General features: G+C 36.4%; 1 protein-coding gene across 1 annotated transcript; it reads right to left on the reverse strand.

The window, feature by feature from the left end:
- Positions 1 to 1,347: 1,347 nt before the first annotated feature.
- Positions 1,348 to 22,779, reverse strand: LOC131055845 (tRNA-dihydrouridine(16/17) synthase [NAD(P)(+)]). The gene is made up of 3 exons (XM_057990164.2): positions 22,143 to 22,779; positions 18,434 to 18,540; positions 1,348 to 2,697 (listed from the first exon to the last, which is right to left on the reverse strand). The coding sequence occupies exons 1-3, from the start codon at positions 22,647 to 22,649 to the stop codon at positions 1,911 to 1,913; spliced, it is 1,401 nt and encodes a 466-aa protein (XP_057846147.2). The 5' UTR covers positions 22,650 to 22,779; the 3' UTR covers positions 1,348 to 1,910.
- Positions 22,780 to 23,418: the final 639 nt, after the last annotated feature.

Here is a 23,418-nt window from a genome sequence, read left to right on the forward strand (position 1 = left end):
GCCCCAATAGTTAGTTCTCACCGTCACTTGCATATAGGGCGCACTTGCTCCAAGGGCACAGCCTACCAATCTCGCTGTCACATTATGTGCACACAAAAATGGTGAATGTAAACTCTATTTAAAAGGCAAAAATTGTGTCCTAAATAAGAAGAGTTTGCCACTTCTAACACTACAAATGGCATGACAACCCTGGGCCAACTCACTACAAAACGAAAGTGAAAAATCCAATTTATGAAAATATTAAATATTTCAAAATTGATATTTTCAAAACATTTTTAATGTGTCACGTTTAGCTGCTGCAGAGTGTTCTCAAGCGTTTAGCAAAGTCTGCCGATCTGCCACTCGTTAGCTTTTATCAGATTTACTTAATCAAGCCAATTTTGGCTTTGTCGCCATTGTAACTTGTCCGTGCAGCTAGGCAAAGAATTGCAAGAACAACCGTTAGATTATAAGTTTCCAAGGCAAAAAGTAAGGTTTGTCATGTTTTCTTATTCTACTTTAACTTGGCATTTATTCCAATTCCTCCAATCTGATCATGTTTGCTTCATGATGAAGATTAATTTCTTCTAGGAATTCTGATTCAGCTTTAAGGGTAATTTTGTGGGTAAAGTTATAGATACCAGAAAATCAAATAAAAGTCCAGTGATATCAGTGTACCAGCTGGCCATCAATCGTCAATGGCACTCAAAAGTACATCATAGTTGCATCAGTTAAGCAGAATTGGTAAAAGGAACGTCCACAACAAATAGTAATAATGCATATACAGCAGAAGTTAGAAAGCAATAAAAACAAATAGGAGGAAGGAGTTAAATCCAAACCCTTATTCAAATCAACATATTTGAAAGCAACGAGAAGGAATTCTGTGAAAAGGGAAGGCATCTGTATTTGTATATATGCTTACTTATACCTCCAAGAATGGGTTCCATTTGCCACAAATTGGCCGAGAATAAAATAGCAAATTGTTGAAAAAGCCAAAGATTCTAGTTCTGAAAAGTTTCATTATAAATAAAGGTTAAAATAAATCCATTTTCAAAACTTCTAAGAGCACTTGAAAAAATCAAATGCCCCATCTCCAAAGCCAGTTGTATTGGGGTGCCACTTCTTTAATGCTTGAGTGGAAAATATACAACATGACCAATGCACTTATAAATAATAAATACATGGATTGGCATTGCAATTATACGCATTTTGCATAGCCAATAAACATGCTGGTAGCAAGGAGCAAAATATACCCCTAGTTGGTAAGAATGATGTATCACACATTATGCTCTATAATACTGTCACATATGAATTTTAAGTTTTTAACACTAGAAGAGAGCTGCTATGAGATTTTGCCAGGAGCAGCCATAGCTTAAAAATTAAAATTCTAACTGCATTTGCATTGGTTCAAAACTTTGAGGGTACAATTTGTAAACCTTTCAGCAATCTCAAATCATAATATGCAAAAAGGGACATTTTTTAAAAGTTCAAGGTTTCATTGATATTTGAAGATAATTTTTATATGCTTAACCAAGAATCAATCTGACAAGACCACACCAAATCCAGGAACCTCTGTCAGATGCCACTGAAATTCTTTTGCTGTGTGCTTAAATTGTCTGCATCAGATAGCTACATTGTACATGCAAATAACAGAAGAGGACTGTTCCTGTTGACCTAGAGATAAATCCCGTCACTTATGAAAGTTGTCAACATAAGTGAGCTTTTAATCTGGCAATGATGGTATAAGAACTCTCAGAATACTTTTATATGCCCATGTGATGAGGCCAAGTTCAAAAAGAACCAATAAATATGAATTAATAAACATCAGTGCTTAGGATACATTAACAAAACTGATTTCCTCCATTCTTTGCAAGATTTGATTTGTGGCAGTGTTTAAAGCATTTAAATTGGAAACATATGGATTGTGAGAGTTACAAAGACTCTTTGGGAAGACTCTTGTGCACCAGCTCATCAGGAATTGCCTGGCGAAGTACAAGTTTGATGTCACGTTTGACAAGACGATCTACCATGTCTCGAAGCCATTCGAATGTTAGCTTAGATTGCTTGTTGAGTTCCTCGCGTATGTCTGGATGAATCCTGAACCAATCACCTAACATCCGGTGCACATGGGCTCGAATCATACGCCAGGGAACTGGATATGTTTCACAAAGATCAAAATATTCCAAGAGCAAAGTGGCCTGATCCAATGCTTTTTCAAATCCATGCTCAGAATGCTTCAGTTTCTCATATTTCTCCAACACTCCTGATTGGGAGATTACATTATCAGACTGTTCTGTTATCAGCTGATACCCTGCAAAAAGTGCAGGGTTTCCAAGGATGGACTCAGCTGATAAAATTCCATCTGCTCCAGTCTCTCTTAAACAGTCATAAACATCTTGCAAATGTCTTATATTTCCATTAGCCAATACAGGAATCTTAAGTGCCTTCTTAACAGCCTTAATGGTAGCCCAGTCTGCTCTGTTACTTCCATCTTTTTGATCCCTGGTTCTTCCATGCACAGCAAGGAGAGAGCACCCTGCAGCCTCAAGCATCTTTGCATAAGCTATGGTGTCCTCAAGCAACGGAAATATCCGAATCTTACAAGATACCGGCACAGATAGATTAGATGCTAGATTTTCAACCAACGATTTCACAATAGGCAAGTTGTCCATCAAGAAAGCTCCATAATTACCTCGTTTGGCAATACGTTGTGGGCACCTTAAAGAAAAAACAAAGGGATATAATCAGAAGTGAGAAAAACCAGGAATCAAAATTAAAATAAGAAGGATAGAAACAAAATACAAAGTGAATCAACTTAGAGCAAAAATTAGTGCCCTGATTATGGTTCCATAATCAGGGCACTAATTTTTGCTCTAAGTTGATTCACTGGTTCCATAATCAGGGCACTAATTTAAAGGAGTTGATTTGGTTTACAGAATAGATTCATTATTGTTCTTCACAGTGAAAAATATAGCAACCCCTATCAACCCCTCCTGATGAAGAACATTTGTTTTTTCGCTGCAAAAAGTATACAGACTTAAGACACTTCACTCATTAATGGATGTTAGAGCCATGGTGGAGCAGGACAGTAGACTGCATGACAAAAGCAAGCATTTTTTCCCAATAAAGGCCACCAACATTGTAATATCAAAGCCTCATTTCAAAAGACCAATACAAGATAATGATAAAAAATCCAGACATGGTTTATGAAATCAAATCAATCACCTATGCCACAATGAAAGCGCAAAAATTATAGCCTTTACCCAAAGCCTAAAAATATTTTTCCATTGTTTGTCTACTTGCAACAAATGGAGTTCCCTGTGCTTACGGTATTCTTGAGAAACACCAATAATGAAGCAATATTTTTTTTGTATCAAATTTCCATGTTTATGATATCATATCTCATCAGAATCTTTATTCACCTTTTGTCCTTATATAAAGCAATACAAAGGTATCTCGAATATTAATAATACAGATGTATAAAAGAGACAGTCACCTAAAAGCATAACTATAACTCTTTCTGCCTGTGCTATCATCAACGAAGCGTAGATAATATGTTACAAGAGAAGATGACAAAGTCGGACATGAAAAAAAAACTAAGAATTTTTGCTTGCTAATGAAAATAAAGAAGAAAGAGAAAAGGGATATACTTGAATTTATGTTCTACAGCTAGAAAGTAAACTAATGAGACTTAAATTGCGAGCATTTTATCAGTTAGTTAATGGGAGTCCACAATATTCACAGTTTCAAAAAAGCACCTTGAAAAGAGTTCCATGAAAAGCAATATGCCAATATCATATTTTAATACCAGCATATATTACATTCTTTTTTTAATTCACCAAAGGACCCAGTGGACACATACAACTACCACCCAAAACACATCTTGACAATTCGATAGCATGTTACTATAGCAATTTGTAAGAATGATAGAAAAAATTCCGTATTAAATTGATTCAAAGTCAAAATTGAAAAATCTTTGCAGGCCAAGCAATGGGATCACAACTCGATGCTGACTGAATCTGATTGAAAGTTAACCCAATTGATTAGAGGTGATTTGAGAGTTAACTTACAAGATGAATCTAATGAACTCGGTCATCTAATTTGACATTGAGAACAATTAGGAAGTGAACTAGGTATCTGAGAAAGGATGCTAACTAGGACAGACTTCTTGTTCATCTTTACAAGGTGGATATTATATATTATCATCCATGTTGAGTGCTAGGATCCTTAACCCCTGACTTCAGGCTTCCCAGTCCTCTCTAAACTCACTGGTGATACACTCACTAACAGTTTGAGCTTTTGGTGTAGTGGCAGCTGGGGTAGTCACCACAATGTTAACACACCCTGCCTGCCATTACACCAAAAGCTCGAATAGCTAGTGAACACAACAACAGTGTGGTTAGAGAGGACTAGAGAGCCAAAAGGCAGGGATTGAGGATCCCACCACTCAACAATCCACAATTACAAATTGATTATTTGCATAACCAAATAATCTAACCTAATATACATAGCTAAACTAAGGTACTTAGAATAATAAGGTGTATTAATGACATACACCAAAAGTCACCAAACATGAGAACATCAAGGAATGTGATATCAATATCCTAATGAACAAATAAAGTTATTGGCGGCTGCTTCTGTTGAACTTTATTGATTAAAGCAAGCCATAGAAGTTGTCATAACAAATTTAACATGTGGATCAACTCAATATTAACATGGATCAGATTCTCAAAAGATAACATTATATAATGAAGACATCAAATGCATAAAATAACATATTTAAAAATCAAGCAAAAGCAACAAGAAGCATATTAGAATCATATTAGACTGAGATATTGGATATTAAAATTACTTAAGCAACACCAAGACTAGAGCAGCAAAAGTTTTTTAAACACTAATCAAACCTTTGTTGCTTCTGATGATACAAAAATGTGTATGGTCAGCTTTATAAGAACAATATTTTGATATTGACATTGTATGGAGTGTTATGCCCTTAACCTATAGTGTGCATGGGGATATGTATAGCTGACTTGTGGCTCGTATGATCTCTGATTAAGTTATATGGTCATTTCTACAGTTCAATATAGGTAATTGTGTCAAATTGGTTAGTCTCCATGGCATAACTATGTATATATAGGAGGTAATTGTTAGTTTATGATCACCATATTATGATGAATTCTATTCTTATTGAAGACTTTTGGAAGTTGTCCCTTCAAAGTGGCTTATTTTTGGAGGTTGCCCCTCAAAGTGGCTTATTATTATCAAGCATTTTCATCTTATTTCCTACTATATTCTTCTCTTGTGCAAATAATTTCATTACATGTGGTATCAAAGCATAATCTTAAGTTCTTAACATCTAGAAAAAAAAAAAATAAGGCGACTTTTTTAGTTTTGGAGATCAAGTTGTCAAGGACTCAAGTGTGTATGTCTCTCATTTTGGTGATTTTCTTTCTGAAACCTAGAGGATTAATCAAAGTCCTCAGTTACTGAGTTTGCCGGTTTTGGGCTCCAAACACGAACCGGGTCCGTGCGGGTCCAGGTCCACGTTGGGTTTGCCCTGGGTCCAGCCAGGGTTCACCCTTTTGACTGTGGGTTCGAACCCTGGCCAGACCCAGGGTGAACCCAGGTGCGGACCCAGGCGAACCCACTGGGCTGGGCCAGTCAAGTCACCAAAAAGTGACTTTTTTAGTGTTCTATGACTGTTGGGGACAGGGGGACGGGGGGACGTGGGGACGGCCTTCAGGGACGGGGGGACTTGGGCCTGGGGGGGCAAAACGTGTTTCTGTGGAACACTGTTTTTATATTAAAAAACTAATTTTTTTAAAAACCCTAATCCGCATTTGGCATTGATCAATGATGAAGTAGCATACTATTAAATGTATTTAGATTTGTAATTTTGTATATTTCTTTAAATTTTTGCATATAATATGTATATATATATATATATATACATGTACAGACGAACCCAAAAGGAGAAAAAAATTCCCTGAACCCACGAACCAGGTTCGCACCTCCAAACCCAATCCCTAACCCGAACCGGTAACTTAGTCAAAGTCATGTTGATGCAACCACAGTCCAGGTTTGAGGTCAATTAAAGCAGTTTTGGAAGAGTATTGAGAAATTGGGGATTTTACCAAATTTGCTACCACAGCTGCGAAACGGCAAATTTCTTGGGGAGTTTTCCAGCACCAGAGGATCTGGACTCAAATAAGTTAAAATAAGAATTTCAGCTTATTTGATTTATTTTGAAAATGTTATTGTGAGAATTATTTTGGTGGCAACATGATGACAAGGCCACCAACTACAGGTTGAGGCAAGAATTCCCGCACACCAAGGTAATCTTCCAACAAAGAGGATATAAAATCAGAGTTAGGATCAAGTGGAGTTGCTGATATGATGATGCCTTCATTAGATAATAAAGTGCACCATGTGGAATAGGGTACGCACAACATGCAATCTGAAATGAAAGGAATGTACAAGATGCATGGAGAAACAACTAAACTCAATATGCTGTTGTCATCCCTTACAAATTGAATCAATAAGATGTCATTCACACGACAAGCTTCTCAACCCCATCAAGGTGGATCGTCAAGACAGCCCAATCCTACTATAAATGCAACACAACTATAACCCATGATTGGCACTCATTCTAGACCACAAAACTTATTACCAAAAGTGGACATGAGGAAGTTTGATGGAAAGGAACAATCATCTAGATTAACCAAATGGAGAGTTGTTTGAAGTGGGCAAAAGGTTGCAATGGCTTCCTTATATCTAGAACATAAGCAATTCTGCTAGTATCAGTGGTTAAGTGCTCGGAGTAAGAAAAGTCTCTTAGCATCACCTAGCTAAATTTTTCAAAGGAGTTGCATATACACTATAATAACAGTGTGAGAGAATTACTTTAGCCATTGGCAAAGCTATGACATACAAGTCACGGATTTGATTCATCAGTTTCAAAACCTATACTTGCAAAGTGAGGACAATCACAAAAGACAACTTAAATGATCTTCTTGGTGGGATCAAGAATCATATCAATATGAGGTATGTGTGTATAACCCACTTGATGTATCTAATCATATTCTTACGGTGTGTAGCAAAGAGTAAAGGTTCTTGTCCAAAAAGGAAGAATTCAGTAATAACAAAGATGGGAGGACCCATGCACCATCATTCCCTCTACCTACTAGGTTGACAACTCAACAAATTGAACAAAAAAGACTAAAGGGGTTATGTTTTAACTATGAGTGCAAATATAGTCAGGAACATAATGGTGTTGAAAAGATGTTATACATGGAGGGTGCCTATGAAAAAGAAAAGGATGAATATGAAAAATAATCGAATGATCTTGAATAATTAATAAAGAATATACAAGCGTATATAAAGGAATTACAAGACGGTGTTCTAAAAAGAACAAACCGTTAATCTAAAGCTTAAAAAATCTTAAAACACTATATAAAGTGAAAAAGCTTAAAACTAAAAAGAAAACTATGCACAAGTGTCAGGTCAAAGAGTGAACTGGCTCAAATCTGAGTTTTTTTTCTTCAACACTACACCCCTTAAATAGAGGGAGATTAGTAGAATACTTGGCATGAAGTTGGGAACTTTACCACGTAAATTTTTAAGCATCCCCCTTTTTGGAGGAGCAAATAAGTCAGCAATATGGAAAAATTTGGTGGAGAGCTGTTTCAGCAGACTTGAGGGGTGGAGAAGTAAATGGCTGACATTGGCTGGTAGAATTCTAATACTTAAAACAGTAGTCTTGGCCATTCCCATATTTTCAATGATGTGCCTTAAAATTCCTAGTAAAATCATTAATGTGATTAAACAAAAAATGAGGAATTTTTTCTGGAATGGAGCTAATGAGCAAGATAAAATTCCATTATTGGCCTGCGAAAAAGTTTGCAGCTCAAAATTGAAGGGGGGTGCTGGACTCAGGAATTGGCAAACCATGAATGAGGCTTTGGGAGCAAAACTTACTTGGAGCATTTATGCTAATCCAAATCAGTTGTGGGTCAAGGTTATGAGGGCTAAATATTTCGACTCAATGGAGAAACACAGAATCTTCACAATCAGAAATCCCCCCAAGGGATCTGCTATTTGGAACTTAAAAGTGAGTAGCAGAAAAGTTCTTACAGATCACCTAACATGGCATATTGGTAATGGAAAGTCAGCTAAATTCTGGAATGACTCATGGGCTGCTCATCCGGTAATAAAACATATGGCTGATTTTTCAGATATTAAAACACATCTCTGCAGCATTTGGGGTGACAGGGTCAGCGACTATTTGATGGTTAAACAAAGTCAGTTGGGTGATGTCTGGTGCTGGAAAGACCTTTCAAACACGGGGCTTTCTGAACAACAACAATCGCTTTTAAAACAGACTCTGGATCAAAGAAAGATTTATCTCACAAAAGATCAAGACAGAGTGGTTTGGTGTAGATCCAAGGATGGTAACTATTCGGTAAAATTAGGATCAAATTCTAGAAGGCATGGTGGAAGACCGCCCATCAGTGAATGATTTAATTTGGCACAAACACTGTTTACCCAAAGCACAAGTGTTTGCATGGCTAGCTTTAAAGGGAGAATACTCACAGGTGAAAGAAGGAAACGGTTAGGCCTTGTAGGACCCACCAAGTGCATAATGTGTGGGGAAGCTGAAGAAATGTTGTCTTATGGTTAAAGGAAAATTGCAATGGCACGGCCCTTTGCAAAATTCTCTCAAAGATAATTTTGATAGCTAGCCAAGGCAAAACAAGCAATCAACCTTTTCAAGCATATGGAATATATGCCCATCTCTTGTGATATGGGAAATATGGAAGGAAAGAAACCGTAGGATCTTCCAAGACAAGTCTGAGGATGACTGGAGGTTGTTTAGTAGAATTGATCAGGCAATTGAAGAAACTTTAGGGGCTGCAGCTTCCCAATTGGAATCTATGAGCGTCCCCTTTACTCTAGAGGACAAGAAAATCCAAAAATCATGGCCTAATGTCAAAGTAAGACATGGGGCCTGGACTAATAAGAAGAAGAGTAAGAAATGTGAATCACCCACAGAGTGGGTTCCACCCCAGAGGGAGTGGATCAAAGCAAATTTTAAAGGTGCTGCTCAATTCAAAGGAGGTTTGTCTGGTGTGGGGGTGGTGTTTCGGGATCATAGTGGCAATTTGGTAAAATTTGGGGAACAACGTATTAAGAAGGGAACTAACAATGAAGCTGAAGCATATGCAACATTGCTAGCAATTTGATGTGCTCGGAACATGGGGGTTAAAAAATTACACCTGGAAGGGGATTCGCTGATCATAATCCAAGCTATTAAAAATGGTGAAATTAAAGCATGGCATTTGAAAAAATTTCTTTCTTTGATATCAGCTGACTTGAATTCCTTTGAAGATGTCGTGGTTAGTCATATCAACCGGGTGGGTAACAAAGTGGCGGATAAATTATCTAAATGGGCCATGTCCTTCAATCAAGAGGAGGATTCAAGATTTGAAGTTTTTGATGGCGAGCTGAATTTAGAATGAATCTTTCTATTTCCTAATGACCCAAAATGATGCTTATAAGTCGGCAATGTAGTTTCAACATAGATTTTGCAGACAGCAGACGAAAATCTTAGGTTTTCGGGGGCATGAGTGAAATTGTGAAACACAAAACTTATGTTTGTATTTTTATTTCTTGACATTTGTAATGTTGGCAGAATAATTGTTTGATCCTCTCCTTTGCAAGAGGTGTGCACGCATGATGTCAGTGGCGATGGTGATGTGAACCAAAACATGTGGGTTTTTTCAAACAAGTTCCATGTTATGATGAATCTCCCTATGAGAGAAGGTGGTGATGTGATGTTCTCAACATAGTGCATTTATTTTCGGGGGCCTTGGCATCTATGGGATTGATTGCTCACACAAACCGGTTTTCTTTTTAAAGAAGCCAAAATTGTTGTTTTATCTTCAGTTTTCCTGTTTGGTTGGCTTTTTGTTTTTATGTACAAGTGTAGTTTGGTGGACGGATGCAAGCCACATTTACCTTCCAGACGCAGAAGCAGCAGAAGGCGCATTATGGACCGGTTGAAAATCGTAGACTTAAGCTCCTCCTCAAATGCTCATTAGAGGAGGTGGTAAATGCGGTGCAGGGGACGTTGGGTTTCTTTTTCCAGCAAGCTACCCATCAATGGAAGTGTACTATGGACATCGCAGCAATGATTTTGGCCTGGGGTCTTGAGTTGGGGATTGCTGAAAATGACATTCATTGGGTTATGAATTCCTTGTTTGAGCAAGATTTAATCACTGGAATGGACTCTATCCTGGAATGGGCGCACCCGGGACACAGGTTTGATTTTGGTGAATGCTTTGAGAGTCAGATTGCGGTGGAGGCGCTTGGTTTTGTTCCTTTTGTGCCGTGGCCAAATATGGTAAATCAAAGACTCTACTTGAGTCATATCCAGACAGAATGGAATTCACTGATGGAAGCAATAAGGAAGCACCACCTTGCGTGGGAAAGCCGGAGACCCTGGTTCCTGAGCTTCATTCCGAGGCGACAACGTAGTGCGAGACATCGACCGACCCGAGGTTGAAGTCTTTGGGGATGGTTTTTTGCTTCTACTGGGAAGTATGTTCATCTGTCAGTTAACTATCGGTTTTTGGGGTATTTAACAACTGAAGCTTATAGCCCACTCAAGGGTGTTTTTGTAATCCTTTTGATATGGACACACGACAATGTTAGGAGTATCGATTGATAATGAGGGTGGAGCCAGTTGTTTGTTGTCTTAAGCACTGAAGTTGTAAGGGGTATAGTATGCAGATACTAAATACTGTGAATCTATCATGTAAATTGGTAGGCTGTAGACAGTCAGTAGTGAATGGGCTACTCTGGGCACTAGTTAGGCCCATTTTTGTAATGTTAACTTCTTTACTTATAAATTAATAAAAATCAATATTACCAACCAAAAAAAAAAAAACTATGCTTTCTTATAAAAGAAGCAATAGTGACACTTAAAAGACTAAACAAACCAAATAAGTCGACTAAAAAGCTAAATAAGTCAACAACTAAGATGACCACTAAGAATAGAAGATGACCATTATAAAATAAATATAATATTATTTTAATACCCTCCCTAATGGTCATCGTACTCAATACCCTACAGCTACGGAGACCCTCCCAGGATCAGCAGAACATAAATGACCAAGAGTACCAAAATCTATCCAAGCTGATGTAGCCCTCACGCGAATTATTGAAGCCTGAAACCATGATTTTGAGAAAAAATAGGCAAACCCTTTTGCAGAAGAGTACTGAGCATTGTTTGCTCCAACAACTCCAAAACAAACTGTAAGATACCACGGTTGTAGATGTTTGCCCTAGCAATGCGACCCAAAATTGACTGCAACAAAGCACGATTTTTGTGGAAAAAACCATCAAACCCTAAGAACTTCGAGAATCACAAAATCCCATGCAAACTTCGCATATTACAAATGATTTTTTAGGAGAAAATCACAAACAATTTTTGAGGAAAAAATCGTGAAAACCTACGAACAATTTTTCAGGAAAAAATCGTGAAAACCCTCAAACAATTTTTTTGGTAAAAATCATGAAAACCCTACCAAACAAGAAATTTGTTGATCACAAAGCATAGAAGGTTGACTCCTCTTCAGAATGCTCTGCAGCATGAGGCTGCGTCTGTTCTTGAGACCCTCCCTGTTTAGATTGCACAGATGCCAACAATTTTCTACAATCTTTCTTCATATGGCCAAACTGGTGACAATAGTTACACTGTACACTTTTCTTCTTCGAAGACTGTTGATATTGACCTTGTCCCTTCTACTGGAAGGACTGAGCTTGGCCTTGTTTGTATCCAAAACTTCAGCTGTGAAAGCCTATTCAGTGGACGAACTAGTGCTACTTCCAAACTGTTGCTTCCATCGATCCTATTGTAGAAGCTTGTTGCAAAGATCAAGAAACTTCAGATCAACACTAGTAAAAGTGATATTGAGCGTATCAATGAAATGCTCGTAGGATCTAAGAAGGCTCTTCAGCGTGATCACTACCATATCCTCTTCAGCCATGGTGCGGCCAATAGCTTGCAACTGGTCATGGATGTCCTTGATCTTCATAATATGTGCCTGGATTGATGTATTTTCATTCATCATGATAGAAAACAACATATTCTTCAAAAAGAAAGCTCGGCTCTCGTCGAGCGTTTCATGACGATCCACTGAAGAGCACTACCATATCCTCTACAGCCATGGTGCGGCCAATAGCTTGCAATTGGTCATGGATGTCCTTGATCTTCATAATATGTGCCTGGATTGATGTATTTTCATCCATCATGATAGAAAACAACATATTCTTCAGAAAGAAAGCTCGGCTCTTGTCGAACGTTTCATGACGATCCTTCAAGAGATTCCAAATCTTTTTAGCTGTTTTACCTGAAGGCACCTGAGGGAGCTAATCATTTGTGACTAAGAGTTTGATAAGCATGACAACCTCTCGGTTTTTCTCATCAAATTTGTCCTGATCTTTACCTGCTGCTACAAGACAAGGGAGCTTGCCTAGAACAATTTGGTCAAGGCAACGTTATTCAAATATCATCAACATGCGTTGATTCCAGGTGTTGTAGTTGCGGCCGTTGAACTTCTACCTGTGTTCCAACATGATGTTGGTCAAAGATGCCATCACGAAAACCAAGGTTGAGCATGGTCAACCTAGTGAAGGCAGGAGATAGAAGAATCTGATTTTAAACATCCAAATAGAAACAGATGCACAAATATTTGAAACCCTAGAGCAAAATTTGAGGCATGAATCCCAATGCACAAATTTTGAGGTTTTTTGAAAAACCCAAAAATTAAAATTTTCTACAAACTTAAAACCTGAAATTTTTTCAAAAAAAAAAAATAATTTGCAAAAAATAAATACCTGTGTTTTTTTTTGTTAAAAAAATCACAGGGCAAAACCCTAGCCGCAGAAAACGCAGATGTGAAACCCTAGGCGCTAACGGAAAAGAAACAAAAACCCTTGATTTTCAGAAACCGGCTGAAAATAGCAAAAAAGGACCACGAAAAATCGCGGCACAAGGAGTAGACGTGTCTCTAAAGATGTCGACATGGATCGGATAAAATATGTGTTGTCGCCGCCAAAAAAACTTGAGTCATCGCCATCAAAAAACCCTAGCGCGGGGCCTAAAAAACACGAAAATGAAGTCGGGGAAAAAAAACACATCGCCGTCGCACTATAAACCCACAAAAAAGTGGGTTGAAATAGAGATCGCATAGGTAAAAATCTGCATCTAGTGAGAAAATTGCAGAATATGCACCAAAAAAACACGCTATCCTGCCAAAACACAACCCTGCAAGAGAAAAAAAGCCCAAAATTTGACAAAAACTTTTCTTCAAAACCATTTTGCCCACGAACTGCAAAATTTTCAGAAACCCTTCCGGAAAAGAGTCGCAAAAAAAAAAGAGTCACCCGCGAATACTTGCCCACGAAATTTTCTAAAACCCTTTAATTTTCAGAAAATAAATAAATTTCAAAGATTTCTTTGAAAAAATCTGAAACAAGATATGCCAAGAAAAATATTTAAGAAAAAATTCACTAAAAAATTTCTATAAGAAAAATCTTAGAATTATAAACTTTTCAAAAAAATTATCCATGCTCTGATACCATGCAAAATAATCGAATGATCTTGAATAATTAATAACGAATATACAATCGTATATAAAGGAATTACAAGACGGTGTTCTAAAAAGAACTAACCATTAATCTAAAGCTTAAAAAAGCTTAAAACGCTAAATCATAGTTGAAAATCTCGAACTCGCCTCAGGCTCGGCAAACCAAAAATTTGGACTCGGACTCGAACTCGTGAAAGACTCGGCAAGGACTCGACAAAAAGAAAAACCATAGTTTTACAAAAAAACATAAAGAAATTAATGCATTTAGAGAGCATAAGAGCCATAATTGAAACATTCCACATGTCACATACTCATAGTTTCAAACTTTCAACTCTAAAATGTATAATACCAAGATTTCTTCAATGCTAATTATGCTGTTATATGGTCCCTAATCAGACTCGGAGGTTAAATTTTCCCTACTTCCATCGGCGCAATTTCCCCCTATATTTTTCGGCGGGGGTTTGGGGGCAACGCCCCCAAGTTGGGGTCAAGGGGCAGCGCTCCTTGTCGCGATACAGAGTGGGGTCAAGGGGCAGCGCCCCGCGAGGCCAAAAATACTTTTATTATTTTATAAAGGCGTTGGGTGTTATTTTTCTTTTATTTTTCACTCTCTCAGTTATGCCAAATGAAGGCAAAAAAAATTTTAAAAAACTCAATTTTAAAGCTTGCATGACTTTTTTCCTGGGTCGTGCAAGTCCATCTGAAAGACTCACGAGTCCTTGCAAAAGACTCGCGAGTCTTTCAGATGGACTCGCCAGGACTCGACTCGTGGCTCCCATGGACTCGCGAGTCCGTGGCGAGTCCAGGAGTTTTAAAACTATGCGCTAAATAAAGCTAAAAAGCATAAAACTAAAAAGCAAACTATGCGTTCTAATAAAAGAAGCAATAGTTACACTTAAAAGGCTAAACAAACTAAATAAGTCGACTAAAAAGCTAAATAGCTAAATAAGTCGACAACTAAGATGACCACTACGAATAGAAGATGACCATTATATAATAGATACAATATTATTTTAATAGAATAAAAGTCACTAGTGGTTGTGGAGTTGTTGGAAGATACCCAACCATCTCTTGTCATGCACTTTTAGGCATTAGCACCCACAATCTCTCAAGGTAGTGGATTTCCTTAAACAACAAAAGATGACAATATTGATTGATTGAAGTACTCGCATTCATCAATAATAAGTTAGCAACACAATTAAACTATTTCATTAACCCAACCCCAAAATATGATATTGCTATCAATATTCAACTCCAGAATTTCAAGTCATGAATGTGGATTTAGGTATAATCAATTGTTCACAAAAATGTAACAGTATTAAACTCACCATTAGGAACTACATGCTAGACTGACCTATATTTTATATTACCATGGGCAAAGCAAATGTTGTTTTGGGGGTTCAATGGCTCACCACCATGGGAACAATTGAGATGAACTTCTAGGAGTTCTTCATGTGTTTTCACTCAAAAGGTAAAACATTTGAACTAAGAGGGTTGTTGGCAAGGTGTCCACATATGGTAAGCTCTTACCAAGCACAACAAATGATTAACAAGAGGGTAGATGAGATTGTGGCCCAATTAGTTTCATTCGAAGTGCAACAATCAAAGGATCCTACATCAGTAGAACCACAAGCAATTGTAGATAGGCACTCAATAGTTTTGGGGGATATGCCAAAAGAGATCATGATTGTGCCTTTCCACTAATACCAAGGTAATATCCACCACCCCTTCTTTAATAGTACGCTGAAATTTTGGAGTAGTGGAAGACCAAAGAACACATCCACCACCAACAAGAGGTGGTACTCTCTAGTCTCAAGGAGAAACATAACAAGATGCAATAGCAAACTGATTAGTGGAGAATTTCAACCCAAACAAAGTTACAAAAGATAGATGAGGATGGCAGAATCATTTTGGAACATAGGGAAATCCTTCAAACATGTTGTAGACACATAAAATTGATTAAATTAATATTTAATTAATTATCCCTTTATTACATGATTAATTCAATTAATCATTTTATCCTGTCATTACCTCTAAATTAATTAAATTATATTTAATTAATGACCCCTTTCCATTTCTCCTAAAGAGTGATTTATTTCAATAAATCAAGCCTAAGTTACCGATTCCGGTACGGGTACGGATACGCGGATTTGGCAAAAAAAAATCCTTGGGGATGGGTACAAGTATGTGTGTGTGTGTGTGTGTGTGTATATATATATAATACATCTATTATAATATATATAATATAATAATAATATCTATTATTATTATATTATATATATTATAATAGATGTATTATAATAAATTAATAATAATAGATATTATTATTATATTATATATATTATAATAGATGTATTATATATTAAAATATTATACATATGAATTTATAAAAAACTTTAAAAATAAATAAATAAATAAAAAACATATTTTGCTAGACATAATTAGATATTTAAAAATTGAAACCCAGCCCCTATACAATGTGTATAAGTGTTTTTACGCCCTTCCCACATCCATCCTTGGCATCAAATGAAAGTTCTAACATCAAAAATTTAAACTTAAAGGTCAAAACCCTTCCACTTCCCCTCTCTATCCAAGTTGGGTCAAAACCATCACAAAACCACAATGTGCAGTCACAGAACTACCTCAGTGACTGCAAAGTCACCTAAGCAATTGTGAAACGGCCTAATGCTTAAAAGCTGAAGGTTTTGGTGCAATTAATTTTTCTTGTTTCAAAGTTTAATCCCCTGCTTTCTAACTTTCTTGTGATGCTTTGAATTCCCCCAAGACTGCCTAAAATCTAAGTTCAAACATCATGGCTTCAAAAACCTTCTTATGGAGGAAACACACACAACCATAGTCCTTAACAACTTAACTGGAAACAACATCAACTGACCCATCCGACCCATGGTCGTGCTAATAACATTTATTTTTCAGATCATGCATCTGCTAAAAGCATCCCTTGAAAATTGGGAAACTTCCTCTAGAGGTTTCTCAGGTATATAATATAAATTATAATGGTTTTTTATAAAGTGACGATATGTGGTTGACAACAGCTAAAAGAACTGAAGAAACACAATAATAGAATTGAAATTTTCTATTTTTTTGCATAAAAATTTACAACTTTTTTGTAACAGATATTTTTCTTATCAAATTTCAAAGAGGTGTAATAGTCTGAAGAGGAACAATGGCAAGGCTTAAGATGTGCATGCATTGAAGTTTACCAAATGACTGAAAATATAGTTATCTTCGAGGACCCCCAGACCATGTATTTAAAATAATGGCATTCCCCTCCCAATATATCTACCATCTCCAGGTGAATACGGTGTAACATTTAATCTTTTTATATCATGATGATGATTATCAAATATCGATATAATAAATATTTGCTTTCATTGACATTCATTTCAATACTTTAAAACATTACTTTTATAATTTTTAAGAAATTTAGTATTGTACATTCTTTAGAGTTGCATGTCCATTGTACAATTTTTTTTTAATAAATTTAAATTATTAAGTAAAAGTTTATTTTTTCTGTCCCCAAGAACCCATCTACAACTTCTTTTTCAAAAAAACATACCAGTACCTGACCCCATCTCTCATACATGTAACAGTCCCCATCTCCAAGTAACCATGACCAATATCATGCTAGATGCATTTAAGACACGCAGAATGTAAACTTTGATTAAGCTCAAACTACCTGCTTGTTATGTCTTTGTGCATACAGCCTGTACATATCTGACAGCATAGCAGTTACATTATCATTTTCACTTCAATGATCAATTCGCAATAGATGAAGTGAAAGAAAGAGGCCCAATTCGTGAATAAAATTTATGCATATTTAGACATGAGTCCGTCTCAGTTAGGATAAAGTCAGTCCTTGTTAAGTCCAGTCTAGGCCTTAATTATCTATTTGCATGCATTGTCTACCTAGTTGAGTTCACTTTTAATTGACTTCTAGTTCTACCCTTATCTCATTGTTGTCATAAATAGGCGGTCGATATGCACATCATTCAAGTTGCAAACTTTGTAATTTTGGCAATAAAATAATTAGCTCTCGACTGTGTCAATTCTCACAGCTTTTGTTTTGAATCGAAGTTTTTAATGATGTGGAATATTTGTTAGGCAAGGTAATTCTGGGATGATAAATAGAGATATGTAAATTATCAGTCCTCTCTCAGGTTTGATAAAATCATTGAACTCTCTATTTTGATAGGTTTAGGTCACGTCCGATTTATATTTTCACTAATTATCATCTACACTTAAGACTTTTGCAATTTTCTTTGTGTTTCAATTTTTCCTTAATCTCAATATTTTCAAAGAAAACTATATTTTTTCTCGGTAAATTTCACTTTCAATTTTTTCTTGATAAGTTTCAATTTCAAATTTTTCTTGATAAGTTAGCTTCATTACTATTTTAAAATCATTTAAGATAGGAATCCCCATTAGAAATGTTGAAAAGATATTTCTCAACTATTATTTGCATAGACATGGCCTTGGTGGGAATTTTAGTCCAAAAAATTATTTTGAATATGATTTAAAGGCATAAACATAAACCCATCCTACCAGGATGAAAAATTGGTAATTACTTGCTCAATAATCTCAACTGCAAAAACTTATGCATATCTTTAAGGCTTTCTCATACAAAAATTGACTGCTGAAACAATATGTTCAAATGGTAGGATGTAGAAGTTGACTAGATAGGGAATATATATTAACTTCAATTTCCTCACCAAAGTTAGAAAAAATGCATCTGATATGAACTTCCAAGTTCATGTGAAGAACACCAAGGTTAAAAGAATTACCCCAAATTGATATCAACGTAATCACAAAAAGGTTGAACAACCTGAGCTGCAGCCAACAATCTTTCAGGGTCATTTGCACAAAACTGCACAAACAAAGGGCGATCTTCCTGTATATTCAACCAGATTGTGTAAGACAAACACTAACTTCAAAAAAACTGAATTCACAAAGGATGTTCTAAATCTTTGACACTTACAACATTACAAAAAAATTAAAATAATGTACAAAATTTGGAGTATATTTACTTTTAGAATATCCAATATAAGGCTTTCCTTGTGCATTCTACAGGTGAACCTTCTAGTTTGGCAGTGTCATTTGATACTACGAAGCAACATCATAAACCAAATTTAGAGTATTGAAGACCATAGTAGCGTCCATTTATTTGGTTATTTCATGATACACATATAGCATGTAATTAAAATGAAGATGAAAATGTCATTAAACTGATCAAAAGACATTCTATTTCCATGACATCAAATCTTCAAATGTGAATCTCAAAAAAAAGTTCACAACCTTGTATAACCAAGAAAACAATCACATTCTTTTTAATTTGCAATTTTTGTTCCATGTGTTTAAAATGTAGTTTTTTGAATTACATGACTATTTTGAAGCAGCAAAGTCAACCTGTCAATTACTAGGTCTTAGCACTAGACTGTATGACGCATTGAACAATACAGAATAATCAATGTTTCATGATTACTTACAATAACTAGCAATGTTTTTCCATGTATTGCTATATGTTAAAAACTATGGAAGTTGATCATATATATGGGCACCATATGAGGTCAAACGACAAATTTATCAATTTGAAAAAAATGTGTATTCTAAATAAATAAATAAATATTTCAATATCCAGGAGACTTGAGAGCAGCAGGATCCTGAATAATAAGTCAATATGTAAGTTTGATGTTCTATAGACAAAGTTTATATTTCCAAATGGCAAGCTAAAGCATGGAGCTGAGTTCAATTCATTCAAAATAAAAATTACATCCTAGATTTTATAGCTCTAGCAGTTAATTCAGGCAACATCTCTATAAATGGATGTTCAAATGATGAACCTTACCAAACTAGAGAACTTGCTGTATAAATAAGCATACGCATAAAACAGTTTGGTGCCCTGTAAATGGATGCTTACCTGTTATTAATGCATGCTAGCAAGTGAGAGAAAAATGGGCAGAAATAATAGAAGCTAAATAGAAAGTTTTGCACACATAATTATATTACACTTCTAATTTTCTCTTTCCATTCAATAACATATTACATATTTCTAGGATTGAAGACTCCTATTTTATAGGAAAGCTCCTATAACAACCCCTTAATATATTAGTTTCAAATCTATAATAGTTATGTGAGTTGTGTTCGCAACTCACATTATTAACTTACATGAACAATAAAAACAAATTTCCCAACATTCTCCCCCTTAGTGTGAACCAGAGAAACGGGACTCACCCAGACTCGGCGTGTCCGAGTACGAGTCATGCTCGGCGAGTCCTAGGGGCTCGGACTCAAACTCGTCCGAGTCTGGCGAGTAAAATCGCCAGACTCACCGAGTTGGCGAGTTTGGCTCAAACTCACCAAACTCGGCGAGTCCTGACCCCCAAACTCGACTACTGCCTAGCTTAAGTAAAATGACAAAAAAAAACATTTTAAAAAGTTTTTTTAAAATGAATGGTCTCGTCTTTGTTCACTACAACCTCCGCCTGAGAATGAGAAAAATTAGGGTTACAACATGTCAGCCAATAGAAAAATAACACCCGACGCCTTTATTAAATAATAAATTTTTTTGGCCTCGCAGGGGGCTGCCCCTCAACCCCGCCCTGTATCGCGACAAGGAGCACGCAAGGGGTGCTGCCCCCAAACTCCCGTCGAAAAAATATGGGGGAAAACTGCGTCGATAGAAGTAGGGAAAATTTAACCTCCGAGTCTGACACTGATTGGATCGACCAGGTAGATATAGAGGCTGAGACTGTAGCCATGGCAGAGGAGGAGCGGAGAGCACAAGCACAGACAGGAGATTCAAAGGCAGATAGTGACACGGATGTTCCTAATGTTGGTGAGCATGGCATGGTGTCACGGGGAGCGGCCATGGCTGTCCAATCATCCAGGACCTACCTTAGACTCCTTCGCAGGGGGCCGGGGTCGAAGGGTGCTGCCGTGCAGGCTTCTCTGAGCCATAGGCTTGTAGTTGTATTTACCTTTGGTATTTGTATGAAACATTTGATGATGATCATATGATGACATGTATTTTTTATTCCATGAGTTTTGTAATATTGTATACATTTGACAATATTTATATATCTATGTTTGTTATTTTCTTCAGCTACAATTTGCGTTTATGCTTATGTGATTGATGTATACTTGTGTATGTAATCAAATGAGCCGAGTTTGATGATGTTATTGTGTCTTTAAGGTGTATTCAATAAAGGGTGTCTAAAACAAGTTTTAAATCTTTAAAAACCTCTACATTTCTTGAGTTTTTCACTTTCCCGAGTCCAGCCGAGTCTGACGTCGAGTCCCGAGTCCGAGTCCGAGTGGGCCTTGCCGAGTCCGAGCCCCATTTCTTTGGTGTGAACATAGTAAAAACTCACACTTTCAACTGCGTAAGCCCAACCCTTGTGCTGGAATTTTCTTCCTGATTGTTAGAGGAGATAAGAGGCTATTAGCTCTCTTGTGCTGGAATTTTTTCCTTGATTAAGGTTCCTCTAGGGTAACATTAATGCCACAGTCATTGTCTGACAATTTTCTTGTGCTTATTCACATACTTCCATGTTTATGTGGTGTTGACCTATCCATGTATCATGTTTGTTAAATGTAAGAAGGAATAAATACACTAAACCCATGGATAAAGAGATGTTTATGAGAAGCAACATTCATGGTGATGATCTATTTGAGAGTATCTCACTCAGATTACAGATCAGACTCTAGAACTATGTTTTTGTCAACTTGATAAATTGTGCATGTTGACTTTCATAATCTAGTGAAGACAATTTTGAACTAAGATCCAACTTGCAAATTTTGAAAATGCACTTACAGGTCCATATATGTTTGCTAGACGGCAGAAAAAAGTAAATAAACAAACAAATGAGTAGAATGTGTATTCAATTTAAGCATAAACAATCAAGTAAATTAAACCCGTAAAGAAGTTAATCTTTGCCTTTATGCACCCTGAATGGTTTTGGTTTGGGGTTGTGGTGTAAATGGTAAGAGGAGCATGACCCAAGTTTAAATTCTCAAAATGCAATAAATCGACGAACACCTGAAGACATGTAACAAGGTTGCAATTTAACCGTAGTGTGGTATATTGTAGAAAGCACCATGTTTAGACATCTTTAAAATATGGTGAATACATACCCCACCTTGTATTTAAGGCTGCCCATAACAAAACCAAGGTTTACACCAGAAAACAAATAAATGAATAGATTCTGACCTTTCGTAAAAACAAAATTAGGATGGGAACTGTCTAATGGGATGAGCTCAGGTAAGAACAATAACCCAGATTTCACAATGAAAACCCAAGTTTAAATACCAGGAGACAAAATAAACTGCTGAAAGAAAGGAAAACGGAGCATCATTCTGACAAGGTGCAATGCATCCCAATAGAAAAGGCCAGTTTTCAATGCCAGACGGAAGAAATCCCCTAGCTCGTATTAACTAAGTCCAAAAAGGAGAACTAACTAAACTAAAAAACATCAAAAAAATTGCATAGCTGACCTTACAAGTAGTGAACTCGATTCTTCGGTATTTTGGATCTTCGGCAAAGAGACGGGAATGTAGCATAGGAGTGTAAGCAGCTGTAGCTCCATACTTCCTACAAAGCATTCTGAAAGGCAGCTCAGATTGGTCCACCATAGGCGCAACTATGAATTTGGGCTCTCCCAAATTCCTCCAGTACTCCCACGCCCTCTGCACATGCCCCCCATCTCCCACAGGCCTCTCAATTGCATTCGATGAATGCTTCCACTCATCCTCCTTGCTTGGCAAGACTGAACAATCTATGAGCTCAAAAACAGCTGCGTCTGAGGAATTTGGAGAAAGTGTGCAGTCGTCGAGAGTCGTACAAAGGACGTCCTCCTCTGTTGGCGTCATCGAACTTCTGGCAGGTGAAGAGTGCAGCTGGTTTAATATCATATACCATGGAGCATAGCAATGAATATGGACATTTGAAATTGAAGCAAATATGCGTGCAGAAGAAGCCGAATAATGTCTCCTTCCAATCATCCACTCATAACGCGCCGTCTCCAAAAGGAAAGAATCGCATATTTTTTCAAACCCTAGATGTGTAGCTCCAGCACTGGCGTTCAACCTTTTCCACTCTTCGACATCTGCCAAAATTATCTTCACAATTTGGGCGTCGTCTCTCCAGTGCTCTGATGCACATTTGACCTTATTTATTAATTAATTGAAATTTGTTATATTCAAATTTTAATTAATTAATAAATATGGTAAAATATACATCTAGAGTGTTGGATAGATAATATGCAGAATTTATTGGTATTTTGAAATTAAACAAACCATTTAGATGGGTAATTTTTCTTTTTAAAAGGTAAATTTAATAAATAAAAGATGATGTTATTTTTTAAACAATTTATTGTTATTTATCAATTATTTGGAAAGAGTTTTTTAAATAAATGGTAATCTTATATAAAAATATAACATAAATAAAGGTAAATGTTTGATTGTTAAAGAGTGTATATGTTTGATTAAATAACAAGTGTTATTTAGTGATTAGTACTTGTATTATTCCTTTCGCATGCCAAACACCTTGTTTGAAAACAAATATATGAGAATCATCTAGATGTAGATCTCTTAATTCCTTCCTAACATACTCCAAGGCAATATTATTATAATAGAAAGTTGAACTACTTTAAATGTTTTATTATTTGGCATACACTTCCCAAAACAACTCTTGAATCATCACAATTTGCAACATATAATGTGTCATTAGATATTACTCCTACAAAACAACAAGATCCAATGGAAGCCATGT

This window comes from Cryptomeria japonica, chromosome 11, assembly GCF_030272615.1.
Source record: "Cryptomeria japonica chromosome 11, Sugi_1.0, whole genome shotgun sequence".
NCBI classification, from domain to species: Eukaryota; Viridiplantae; Streptophyta; class Pinopsida; order Cupressales; family Cupressaceae; genus Cryptomeria; species Cryptomeria japonica.

Bases quoted from the DNA above. Each gene is read 5' to 3' on its own strand.
- LOC131055845 (XM_057990164.2), bottom strand. From the start codon at position 22,649: ATGATTGGAAGGAGACATTATTCGGCTTCTTCTGCACGCATATTTGCT. The intron at 18,541-22,142 runs GTCAGCTATGCA...TTGAATATACAG, and splicing joins TCGAGTTCACTACTTGTAAG to GAAGATCGCCCTTTGTTTGT. The intron at 2,698-18,433 runs GTAATTCTTTTA...TTTTTCTTTAAG, and splicing joins TACGTTGATATCAATTTGGG to GTGCCCACAACGTATTGCCA.